General features: G+C 43.1%; 1 protein-coding gene across 1 annotated transcript in view; it reads left to right on the forward strand.

The window, feature by feature from the left end:
- The first annotated feature begins 7 nt into the window (after positions 1 to 7).
- The window catches only part of ABL1 (ABL proto-oncogene 1, non-receptor tyrosine kinase), a 77,604-nt gene continuing 65,172 nt past the window's right edge, over positions 8 to 12,439 (forward strand). The window contains exon 1 of the mRNA XM_041474868.1: positions 8 to 1,009. Within this exon, the coding sequence (XP_041330802.1) occupies positions 874 to 1,009 (136 nt within the window). The 5' untranslated portion in view covers positions 8 to 873. The remainder of the gene's footprint in view (positions 1,010 to 12,439) is intronic.

Below are 12,439 nucleotides of genomic sequence, written 5' to 3' on the forward strand. Positions count from 1 at the left end.
CCGCCCGCCCGCCCGGGGATGCGGCCGGCGCGGTCCCCCCCGCCTGCCCTGGCCCGGCTGCTGGGCAGGAACCGGCCTCCCGGAGCTCCCCGGCCTCGCAGCCCCGCGCCCGGCTCCGCCTGAGGCAGCGGGCACGGGGCGCCGGCCCGGCCGCCCCAGCGCTGCTCCGACGCCGCCATGGCCCCGCCGGGCCCCCCGGCCCTGAGGTAGCGGCGGTGGAAGGAGCCGAAGCCCGGTGACCGAGGAGCCCCCGTCCCATCCCTGCAGCCCCGGAGCGTGCGGAGCCCACCGGAGCTGCTGCTTCGCCGGGAGAGCTGCCATGGTTCCAGCGCACCTGACCCTGCTGGGCTTCAGCGATACTTGAAGCCGAATCTCCGTGTCTCTTTGGCCTTTGCTAACTCAATGCTATGCAAAAGAAAAGGAGGAAAAAAAAAGAAACCTTGACAGTAGTTGTGGTGGGAATGGCTGTTTCCTGCCCTGGGTGAGCCCGTGTGTGGTTTCTTGCTTGTGAGATGAACTAATTCTCCTTTACCCGGTGGAAGACGCACTACATATGGCAACCTGAAACTTTGGTAGTGCTTGGTCATTGCTGAGCGGTTGGAACTTTTACTCGTTCGTTTTGTTTGTTTGTTTTCTTTTTTTTTTTTTCTTTTACATAAAGTCACCTAAGGAGCCTTGTTGCTGTCTTCAGGAGCATTGGAGGAATTTGTCTTAATTCTTCACCTCAAGTGACTTTATCCCGCTGTGAGTGCAGCCAGTGCACCCACCTAAAAATACCTTCTCCTTCAAAACTCCTTCCCAGCCTGGAAGATCAGGGGTCACGGACTTCTTCGAAAACTTCTCGTCCTGGGAAAGGCTGCCCATAGTTACTTTATGGGGCAGCAGCCTGGAAAAGTTCTTGGGGACCAAAGGAGGCCAAGTCTGCCTGCCCTGCACTTCATCAAAGGAGCAGGGAAGAAGGAGTCATCGAGGCATGCGGGCCCACACTGCAACGTCTTCGTGGAACATGGTGAGAAGTTTCTATTGGTATTTGGTTTAATTTTGGTTTGCTGAGCTAGGTACAATATGGATTTATTCAAGACCATGGAGCAGATACAGATATACTTCATGGAAGTCTTGTTTTCTTTCCCTTGCTGCTTAATGCAAATCTTCTGTGATTTGTTTATTAAGAAAATACTTGGGTCAGATTGCTTGAAACCTAGGGAGAGGTTATTGTACAGCTAAAGGTGAAATGCAAGGAAGTAACTTTTTAACATTGTACAAGTTTCTCATTTCTGCCTTGGTTACTTTCTGGTTTGCAGTCTGGGAAAGTGTTTGATACTTTTTGAGTTGTCTGTGTCATCATACAGACCAGCCTCAGCCAGTGGTGATGCTGTGGTCAGTAACAGGTGTTCTGTAATTATCTTTACCAAAGGGACTTTACTACTTGGAAGGGAAAAAAAAAAAAAAAAAAAAAACCAACAAACTTGTTCTGGGAAGTTTGTGGAAGGAAAAAAAAAAAAAAAAAAAAAAAAAAAAAAAAACCAAACCAAAAAAACTTGTTCTGGGAAGTTTGTGAACTTACTGCTGTTGTGAAAAGAGTTTCTTGGTGCATTTGGAACACCTTTGCTCAGTGGTTGCTCATAGCTGGTTAAACCCTCATCCTGTGCTGTGATGGATTGAAGTGCTAGAGGCCAGAAGTTTGGGGTAGAGCAACCCTGTCACTTGCTGGCCTTCTGCAAAGTGTGGGGGGAGTTCAGAATCTCAGGAAAGAAGCCAAATGAAAAACTCAGTAGGACTCAGAGGTAGATTTGGTGACTGCATCAAATTCTTCCTTAAACAACAAAAACAACCAAACACCCTCCCCCCCCAACCAAAGAAACTGTAAACTTAAGGCATCTCTACAGAAGTGAGGTGCAGAAACGCATTGTTTTTGCTTAAACTTTGGAGCAATCCTTGCTTTTGCACAACACTTTTAAAATGCTAATGTTCTTTGAGGTGACGTGCTGCTGGCTGCTGTCTTTGGCTGGAGAATGTGATTTTGACAAAGCTTCTGCAACAGTTTCATCCTGTAGAGGAAGTTTATCTGTGAACAAAACAAAACTGCATCTGTAATCTTCATAGAACTAAAATTTGAAATATTTGCTGTGTCTGAGAACACAGTCTAGTTCGAGGAAAAGTTTTGATTTGTTCTTATTTTTAAGGGCTTTGCTTTCTAGCTTTTTCTCATTCTGTGTTTCTAGAAGGGCCCAAGGAATTCTCTGCAGTGTTCAACAAACACACAGAGATCCCATGTTTGTACTGCCCTGCTGAAATACTGTTTTGAGTTACTTCAGTGTTTTATTTTCCCATACAATGTTTGTGCACTGAAGAAACTTGAGGTAATTAAGGGAAGGTTGGAGAATATCAGGGCTAACTTGGTCCTCTGATGTTAAACCTGCTGATGGATTTTTCCTTGCTTTCAGTCCTGTGATATACCCACTCCTCCACCCCCAGTTTGGTTCCTGCTTTTATTACTTTGGACAGAGTTTCAAGGTCAGATGAGATACAGCCAGAGCACTTGCTGCAAGTAATACAATATTCTTAGTCTCTTTGGTGTTTTGCTGTGGCAGAAAAGCCAGAAACATTCTTTTTTGATCATCTAACAGCAATAGGCAGATGGTAACTTCTTGCCAGTGTGACCTGAGGTCAGCAGATCCCAGCACATCACGAGGAAAAATGGAATCTCTAATGTCCATGTGCCATATGTCCACGAGAGACCTTGGTGTCTTGATTTAGAAAAGAATAAACTTGAAAGAGGACATCAGGGCTAGGACATCTGTTCAGAGAACTGCAAAAGATCAGTCTCGCTTATACACATGAGGAAGAGTTTCTTCCTTTGCGTGGATGAAAAGGTTCTTCCAGGTCCTGGCAGTAGAAGGCAGTACCACTGTTCATTCTCTTCTGAGTTTGGGCTGCTTCTGACCTGAAAAATGTCACCTTAAAAATCTGGACAAACTAAGAAGGGAACAAAGTTTGTTTTAGGAAGTTCTTCCTTATCCTTTCAGTAATTTGCCTTTGAAATACATAGACTGACATACTTTATAATTAATGAACAGATCGGTATTTAATGCTTTCAGTCCTATTCAGTTATTGTGCCATGGGCTGTAGTTCATAAAAATAAGATTGGTGTTTTTTCAGGGCTTAAATATTTGCATGTTTTCCTTTCAGTATGTCATTACTCAGTTTCTTCTAAATACCAAGCACTGTATCTGGTTTCTCTGTTGCACTGTGGGAACTGGTTTGTCCCAGGAAAATTGTGTTTCTGGCTTTTCATAACTTAAGAAATGCTTAAGGAGAAATTCCATGGTGGGCCACTTAACCCCCTAGAGACAGGTGAATTCTTAAATGTACTTGACTGAAGTTCTTGTATATTAAAGCCCGTGATAAAACAAGCAAGAGGTGGAACTTTTGGTGGCGGGACTTTCCTTTTAGTGTTGTTTTTATACAGGTATTCATGATCCTGGTTTGGTGGGACCATTACCTGCAAAGTTCTACTGAGGCTCATTCAGCAGGCACTTAGTGGAAGATCTGGATTGCTTCAGTGGTACCAGATTTTGGCTGAAAGGGTTAGTGAATATTATCAAATACTAACAGTGTAAGGCAAAATAACTTTCAGCAAAGTAATTCAGTTTTTCGGTCGTCGCGCTCTCCGTGGCGCCCAAAGCAACACATTGAGAGGCTTCTGAAAAGCCAGGGAGGCAACTGGCCAGAAATCAGCTCTGCTGCTGCTCAAATGTTCTGTGAGAATAATGCAGAAAGGCTCTAAATTTTGTCATGAGCTGACAATCGAGGAGTGCCTTAAGGGCAAAAAAGAAATCTATGGGCAAGTTTTGGGCTTTTCTCTTTGTGCTGTTACTTTCCCCACGGAGGGTGTTTTACAAGCTGGAGTTCATGCTCGTGTCATCACCCTGGGCAGCAGAGTAGCCCTTGCTGGGATTTTACAAATTTCACCCTGATGCAGATTACTCCAGCTCACAAGTTTGCTTGCAAGCTTGAACTTGAGAGGAATTATAAAGGCAAAGTTTGTTTCTTTCTCTCTGTTTTTCTTGGTGAGAGTTGAGTCTATAGTCACTGCTTTTTGGGGGTATCCAGCTGAGAAAAAAGTGTGGCCAGTAGACAGTTAAGGGTCAAAACTCTGTCAGTACACCTTGAAATTTGCACACTAGTGTTTCTTGTGCCTTTCCAGAACGTTAATTTCACCAAAACTCAAACTTTCTGAAAAGGAAGCTGTGTTCTTAGAGGGCTCAGCTGTGATCCCAGAGCTGGCAGGAGCTGACTGGAGTCACTGGCAAGCACCACACCTTCCCTGACTGACTTGTGGATGTGTTGCTGTGCTGAATGATGAGCAGATCCCCTGAAGCATGTTGGTAGAACAGTGTCTCCAAGCAAAAGCAGCACTTGAAGGCTTAAAAAATGAACTCTAATCATTGCATACGTGATGCTGAGATGAGGAAGATATTGATAAAGCACTCAAACAAAAATGGCCTTTTCATAGTCCTTCATAGTGATAAAATGTGGTCTTAGAGTTTCTCTTGCAGCAGGTGAGTGATAGGGAAGCTTAAATGAGCTGTTTACTTCACTGTAAAGAGAGATAAACTGCAGAACTGGATCCATTTTTCTTAAACATTTAGTACTGAATATAGCTGAAGTCAGCCAACTACAGTCTCTGTCATATTAGATCTGAATTCTTTTTCTTACAAGGGTGCTGAAAGTTTTATTGCTTTAATTAGGGAGCAATTGTGCAAAATGGATCTATAGCACCAGCTTGCCACAGCTGCCAGTTGGAGATGTGCCCTATACAGTTCACTGTGAGGAAAAATCCCAACAATTAAAAGTACCATTTCCCACCTTATCGATTGAAAATAAATTTTAAGGGTCTATATGTTTAATAATCTATCTTGTTTTATGCTGTTAAATTTCATGTTTCAAGTACTTAAATTGTGAAAATGAATACGTTACATTATAATCAGTTCCAAGCATATCCTGGGCTCATCCCACAGTGTGGGCAGCAGGGCAGGGGGGAGATTCTCCCCCCTCTACTCCACTGTGCTGAGACCCCACCTGCAGTGCTGTCTCCAGCATGGGAAGGACATGGAGCTGTTGGAAGGAGTCCAGAGCAGGCCATGGAGAGCTCCAAGGGCTGGAGCCCTGTGCTCTGGAGGCAGCTGGGAGAGCTGGGGGTGTTCAGCTCAGAGGAGGCTCCAGGGAGAACTCAGAGCTCCTCCCAGTGCCTAAAGGGGCTCCAAGAGAGCTGGAGAGGGACTTTGGACAAGGGTCTGGAGTGACAGGACACAGGGAATGGCTTCAGACTGAGGGTAGATGAGATATACAGAATAAATCCTTCCCTGTGAGGGTGGCACAGGTTCCCAAAGAAGCTGTGGCTGCCCCTTGATCCCTGGAAGTGTCCCAAGGCCAGGTTGGACAGGGCTTGGAGCAACCTGGGATAGTGGAAGATGTCCCTGCCCATGGCAGAGTTTTGGAACAAGATTATCTTCAAGGTCTGATTTTTGTACTCATTATCCTTTATCCTACAGGGAAGCTCAATATGTCTTCCTTATATGCAATATCCATTTATTAGATAGTCAATTGCCCATACATGGAAATGATTTAAATGAGACTCCTTCCATACTAGAACTGTTTCTTCAAACCCATGTACTTAAAACCCCTGCATTTATCTCTTTCCATTGTACCTCGGGGAATTTTTATACTCTGTCTCTGCTTCACCAACTGCAGAACCTGAGACTTCAAAGAAACTGCTTTACTACTCCTGACTCCACTTTAGACCATTCACCTGAAATTGGATCATTAGCACTGGCCTAATTGGAAGCCATTTTTTAGAGTCTGCCTTCAGTATTTCAGGTTTTCATTCTGAACTGACAAAACTTTCTTTGTTGTCAGGCTGGAGATTTGGCAGCTTCCAAATTTCAATTTCCATCTCTATTAGGAGAGACTTATCTCCAGCTTTTGGGATCATTGCTTATGAATCCAACTTCACTGTGCCTCAGTATTAGTCTGGTTAATGCTGACATCTGCTGCATGCTGAATGCAGATTTGTTTACTGCCTCTGACTGTATCCCTGTTCATCATAAAAACCTCTTGCTGTATTTTTTCTTGCTCCAATTATCAAATACTACCAGGTTATGCTAAGAAGCTCTTCCAGAAAACTTGATCTATGCATGGAATATGTATGGAAGGAGACCTAAGACTTTCTAAACTGCTTTTCCACAGGCTGAGGTGGATGATGATGGTAATGGGGAAAGGCTAATCCCTTTCCTGGGCAAAAGCAGTTCTGTGCACTGACTAATCTTTGATAACTTGCCATATTTAAGCAGTTGATCTCCTTCATGACAAATAGGTAGTGGTTGCTCATATGCCAGACTTTCATTAACAGATTATGCTAGTTCTGCATTCTTATTTACAAATTTTAATAGGGAGGCTGTGGTAGGAAATCAGGACAGGGAGGCAAGAGAAGGCTACAGGGTATTAGCACAGAAATCTTCCCTTGTAGGCGATCATCTCTTTCAGCACACTTCAACATGTACCATCAAACTCGCAGTATTTTACATTGGAAAGTTTAAATCTGAAGCTTGAAAGTGAAGAGTTGACACAGTCCTGTGGCTGAGAGTTGAGAGTGCTGACTTTCATCCCTGGTGCTCTCAGTATCAGGCTCTGTAGCAAATCATGAGGGTGCAGAAAGGTGAAAATGGCCTTGGAAAGTCTTGGGTCACTGTCAGTAGGGTGGTGATGCTGTTGGGTTGTGCCTTGGAACAACAGGGGTGTGTTTCCAGCTGTGCTTCTAGGAACTGTGATAAAGCAGACAAGAAATAGCTGGGAGAGTGTTTTGATAGCCCTGGTGTGGATGGGACTGTAAGCAGAGCCTTGGCAGGTGCCAAGTGAGGAATGCTCTTAGCTGGCACCAGGCAGTGGGGATGCAGAGCTGCAGGAGTTAGTGCAGCACTTAACACCCAGCTGACATCAGTGTTGTGTTCAGTAAAGGTTCAGAGCACCTGCCGTGAGTTTTGGGCTGTTTGGAGTGTTTCAGCATCTCCAGGACATTCCTGCAGCTCCCTCAGTGTACTTGATCCACCCTGTAAAGTTTAAAACCTGGATGGCTGTGGTGCTGTGTGGGTGGACATGGGGTGTGTTACAGGTGCCATCTCTTTCAGCTGTATAAAACACTCTGATTTGCATTTACAAAGACTGAAGGAAGTGTTTGAAACACTAGTGACCTCCTGGACTATTTTTGCAGATAGAAAAATACAGATTTTGCTTTCCTTTTTCTTTGGCAGGGGGAAGGGGCTGCTTTCTCTCTGCAGTGTCTGTGAGGAGCAGTGTCTGCAGCCAGCGGTGTTCTGTCAGTTCAGCCTTGCTATGCCATTCCTGTGAGAAGGAGTTAGTCTCCTTATAAAAGCTCTCTTGTGAATCCCAGAAGTCCTTTGCTGTAGGAACATCCAGGGCAGCTCCACCAGGAGAGGGATTCTTGCTTCTTTGCTTCTGAGACTCTCTTATCAGTCAGCTCTTACTCTGCTCTATGTTGACTGAAGATCAATCTAAACAATCTGTAGAGGTTATTAATCTGCTTGCCAGAGTGTCCACTTAATTGGTTTAAGGAGGATTTTTGGGCAGAAAGGTAATGAACATTCAATTTTAGTGAGTAAAGCTGCCTAAGGCAATGTCTTTCCTGAGTTCTTAACTAAATTAGTTCTTAGTTAGTTCTTAACTCTGGTCTTTAAACTTATGTGTTTAATGCCAGTGTTGCACTTAGATATTAAGCATAATTTTTTGTGAGATGGCTGGAAGTGTCATCACGCTTGTGGCAAAATTTGATACAATTCTGCTAAAATGGTGTGTTGTGCTCTGGGAGGAGTCCCTTTCTACACATTTCCTTGTGTGTCCCAAATACCAGCCTGCTTTGGTTTTTACTTAAGTACTTTCTGAAATTAGTGTTGAAATTAGATTTAGGGGTTTTTTTTCATGTATATTTTCTTTTTCCCCAGCATTTTTTCCTGGCTGTTACCAGCTGGGTTGTGAAAAGCAGGAGCTTGCTTTTATGCAGTGATTGCTGCTAATTTACATGGATGCGAGCAAGCTCATCATTCTTTCATGAGTGAGGAGACTGCCTGATTTATGTTGTGTCATTTCTGAGCACTGTTTTTACCTAATGAATAGAGTTTCACATCAGATTATTAATCATTAAGACTTTGGTTTCATTGTGTGTATTAAAGAATCAATATTGCTACATGTTGCCTGCCTTGAGAAGCTGCTTATCCATTAGTGCTGCTTTTCTAAGGCATTCTGGTGCATTTATCATTTTGGCTGACTTCAGTTCCTACCTTATTCCTGCCACGTCTTCCCAGGGCCTGAGCTGTGTCCAGTCTGCCTCTCTGTGGATTCCTCCTTTGAAGTGCTGTCTGAGCAGTAGCAAATGTTATTTGCTCCAGTCTCTCCTTAGAGCTCATGAAATAGTAAAAGGCTGGACCTTCCTCTGCTGTGGTTTGCACTCCACATTTGCATCAAAGAGGGAGTGATGGCCTCAGAAACTGGGAATAATGTGTGATGAAGGCTGTATTGAATTACATACTCTGCTGCCTGTTGAATGCCTGGGGTTTGGACGGCAAGGCTTGCTGGAGGACAGGATTTCCCCGTTGTCTGCCCTGCTGTTTGTTCTCTGTCCAATGTCCATCTCTGCTGGAAGCACAGAGTGACCTGGGCACGTTCCTGATGCTGCAGAGGAGGAAATTTCACTTGCTCTTCCCATCCAGAATCCAAAACACACGCACATGGGCTCTGTCAGGTCCTGTAGTGACCCCAGTGAGCTGATCTCCTGCGCTCCACCCCTGGGGAGCTGATGGCTAATTCATGGCCTTTTTGTGTGTGTGTGTGTTCCCAGAATAAACAAGGTTGTTTTCCCAGAGGCTGAATGTGTGAATGGTAGTGGGATAAGGACAGGGAAACTTTAAATAGGAAATTCCTTGGGCTTTCAGGAAATGTTTGCTCTGTCATTCGTGTTCAAGTTGCCCAAATTCAAAGGCTGCATGTTATGTTCAGCCTCATTTAACATACCTGGTGAAGGGCTGTTCCCAAGTTCTCAGTTCCTGGCCTGACCACAGAAGGTTATCACAGGGCTGTTATGCAGTAAACACAACTGTTTTCACTTGGGTTTTTTGTGAATGAAATTATTTAATTAATTTGAAGTGCTTAAAATTATTTACTTAATTAAAATTTAAGCTTTATTACAAAGGTGTAAAGCAAATGAAATTGTCATTTGGGGCACTGGCCACCAGATGTCTTCTGTGACTCTTCACTAACTTGCTCTGATTAAAACAATCCCTGCAGTGAGAATCGTCTTGGAAATGAACAAAAGTTTAATGGAGAACCAGGGTCAGAAGTGACAACTGTGAATTTCAGAAATAGCGGCTGTCAGGTCTTTTTAGATACTACTAGAACCTGTAATCTTTGTGTGCTTGCTTGCTGATTGAAAAAAAGCTTGGTAGGTGATGTTTGCTTTCACTGTTAATGGGAAAATCTTGCTCCCTCATCTCCTCAAGCTCCATTTCAGCCAGTTCTTTGTTTAAAAAATAAAAGAAATCGTTTTCAGTTCTGCATTCCCTTTCACTTACTGATGTCTTCTGCAATTGGTCTAATTCCCCCACTTCTTTTGTTATGCTACACTGACTTTTGAAAAATATAAATACTTTCCTAATATTAATATTAAATATTAGATTCCTCTTAGTATAGAAATTGATTTGGTAAATCCTCTTGTAGCATTGAGTTCAACATTTGTGAACATGAGCTTTTTATGGCAAGGATGCTCAGGGAATATCTGGAAACAAATTCAGCCTGTGACACTTATTTACACAGTTGGTGTTGTCTGAATGTCAGAATTGCTCTCACAGAGCTAATGGTGGAGTTAAATTGTTATGAAGTCATAACAATGCTTACAAAAGCAAGCTGTAATCTAGTAATACTCTATTTTACTCAAATCTCTTTTGGGTGGGAGAATTTTGTAATAATGAAGAAGATTTAGTGCATCTAGCAAAATAGTTTAAGCTATAAATATATATTTGTGAATTGGGTTTTCTTTTTATTATTTTATTGGCTCTAAGTTCTTTTCATTCCTGATATAAGTCTGACAATACATAATGTTAATTTAAAAACTACATCCCATTTTAGCCTGAATAACTGGAACAGCTATTAGAGCTATTGTTGTCTGGCTGCACCTCATGTTTGCAAATAACTTAGGAAAGCTCAAATGAAAAGTTTTGAATAAATGCCAAGCTGTTATTTCTTCTTTAATATATTTAGCTGGATGGATAAGAAGCTGCATTTAAAAGTCTCTGCAATCAAACCATTAGTTCTTACAAGACTTATTGATGGATTGCACTAAATGTGTTTGCTATATACGTTCTTTTTTTTTTTTTTTTCTTCTCAACGTGCAGCTATTTAATAGAAAATAGATGTCCTTTACAGGAAATGAACTGGAGGGAAGACAAAGCTCTTCCCATCATTTGATACTGTTGATGTTCACGTAGAAGCTGTAATTTCCCTGGGCTCTGCAGATTGTCTGTTATGTCTAAATAGTGCCTCCCACGCTGAGGGTGCATGTCAAGGTGCTATCATGTTTCAGGTATTAAGTAGTAATTACTGTTATGAGTTGATCACATCAGACAGTGTAAGTGTTGCTCAACCTTTCAAGTTCCATGTCATTGGGGAAAAAATGTGTTGGGGAAACTTCAGTCTAATTTAGACCTCACTGTGAGAACTGCTGGTGGTTTTTACCTTGCTCTTGCTGAAAAGTGGGATAAAAAAGGCTTTTCATGGCCACAGGTACACCACCAGATGTGGTGTGGGTTGTTGTGCTTGTGAAATACAACTTGGAGACATAATCTGGGAGTTAATTGTGGATTTGCTGCAGCAGTTAGTCTGGAGAGGGCCAGATCCTGAAGGCTGTGGCTGGTTAGCAACATGTACTGAGCTACCTCTCAAGTAGGTAATATTTTGAGCCAAGCAAAAGGAGGAATTAGAATAATAAAGGTTGGGTTTTTGGAGGCAAATGCTAGCTTGAAATGCTAATATAATCATCTTGGTGACTGCAGTTTTGCCTCTGCAAAGCAAAGGCAGTGCATGACATTTCATTGAAGACCTGCTGCAATGTTGATAAGCCGACCTCTCCTGAGAGGAATTGTGAACTTCACTGAGCAGCAGCATGGCTTTGTAATCGTGGTTAAAAACACAGGATTTGAAAAACATTAAATGAAAATAGATCAGTGCTGCATTCATTATCGGTAAGGATTCAAAGAACCGTGAAATGTTAACTGGAAATATTTGCATTCCACTCACAGGAATAAGTAGCAGAAACCCAGCGAGGTGTTTTTGCTCTGATTTGTTAACTTGGGCTACTTTTCCCCAAAAAAGTGAGTATTGCATTGTGTTTGCCATGCCCACATCATTTAGTGCTGCCTAACCAGAGAGGCATTAAAAACACGGAGGTGAAAGTCACAGGCACCAACAGAGCCACTGCTGTGCAGCTCAGACATCTCTGTCATCTGCAGCCTTCCCAAATGAGGAAGTGGTGGGCTTCAGCAGGGGAGCAGGATGATGTGGAGCCCCTGGAATGAGACACATTTCAGGCCATGGGCAGCCTTGAATCACCCAGTGCTGGGGGTGCCTCGTCACCCCAGAGCCCTGAGTCACAGCAGAGGTGGCAGAGCTTTGTCTGCCCGCAGATAAAGGGTGGATGTTGTGGCAGAAATGGGGAGATCACCATCAGCCACTTCCGAAATAACTACACCGTGTGGTAGCCAAAGTGCTTGGCTGGGCTGAAATGTCTTGGCTGTTCTACCTTTAAATTGCTCCATGGATGTCACAGTTTTTAAAACTGCAGATTTAGAGGAAGGTGGCTCTTCTGTGGTTATGAGGCTTTCATCTGCTGAAGTTGTGTTTCAGAAAGTTGATGTGCTGCTTGTGAAATGCTCCCCTAAGGCAAACAAGCCCTTCGGGGAGGGGGACTGAGGGCTGGAGTGAATCAAACAGGCATTTTACATCTCAATTATTAATACAGTACTTTTTATGATTCTCAAATTGGAATTGCTAGCAGCTGAATTTTAAAAATGTAGCAACTTCTAAAATTTTTAGAAGTAAAACTAACCCTGTGCAAGTAAAGGTGCTGTCTTCTACTCCGAGACCTCTTTACCACAGTCTTGCACAATCACACTTGGATTTGAGTTCTCTGTCTTGCTGCAGTGTGTTCTGTTTGCATCCATGGTCAGCCATGTGGAGGTGACCATAAGGGATGAGTCCAGGGGAGCCCTGCAGAGTAAGGTCTTATCTGAGAGGGCTCACACTCAAAAGGCAACTGCAGGGTGCACTCCTGACATATAATCAAATTCTGATTTATTTAAAATGGATCCAGATAAGC

Source organism: Pyrgilauda ruficollis, unplaced genomic scaffold (assembly GCF_017590135.1).
Source record: "Pyrgilauda ruficollis isolate IOZ18807 unplaced genomic scaffold, ASM1759013v1 scaffold34, whole genome shotgun sequence".
NCBI classification, from domain to species: domain Eukaryota; kingdom Metazoa; phylum Chordata; class Aves; order Passeriformes; family Passeridae; genus Pyrgilauda; species Pyrgilauda ruficollis.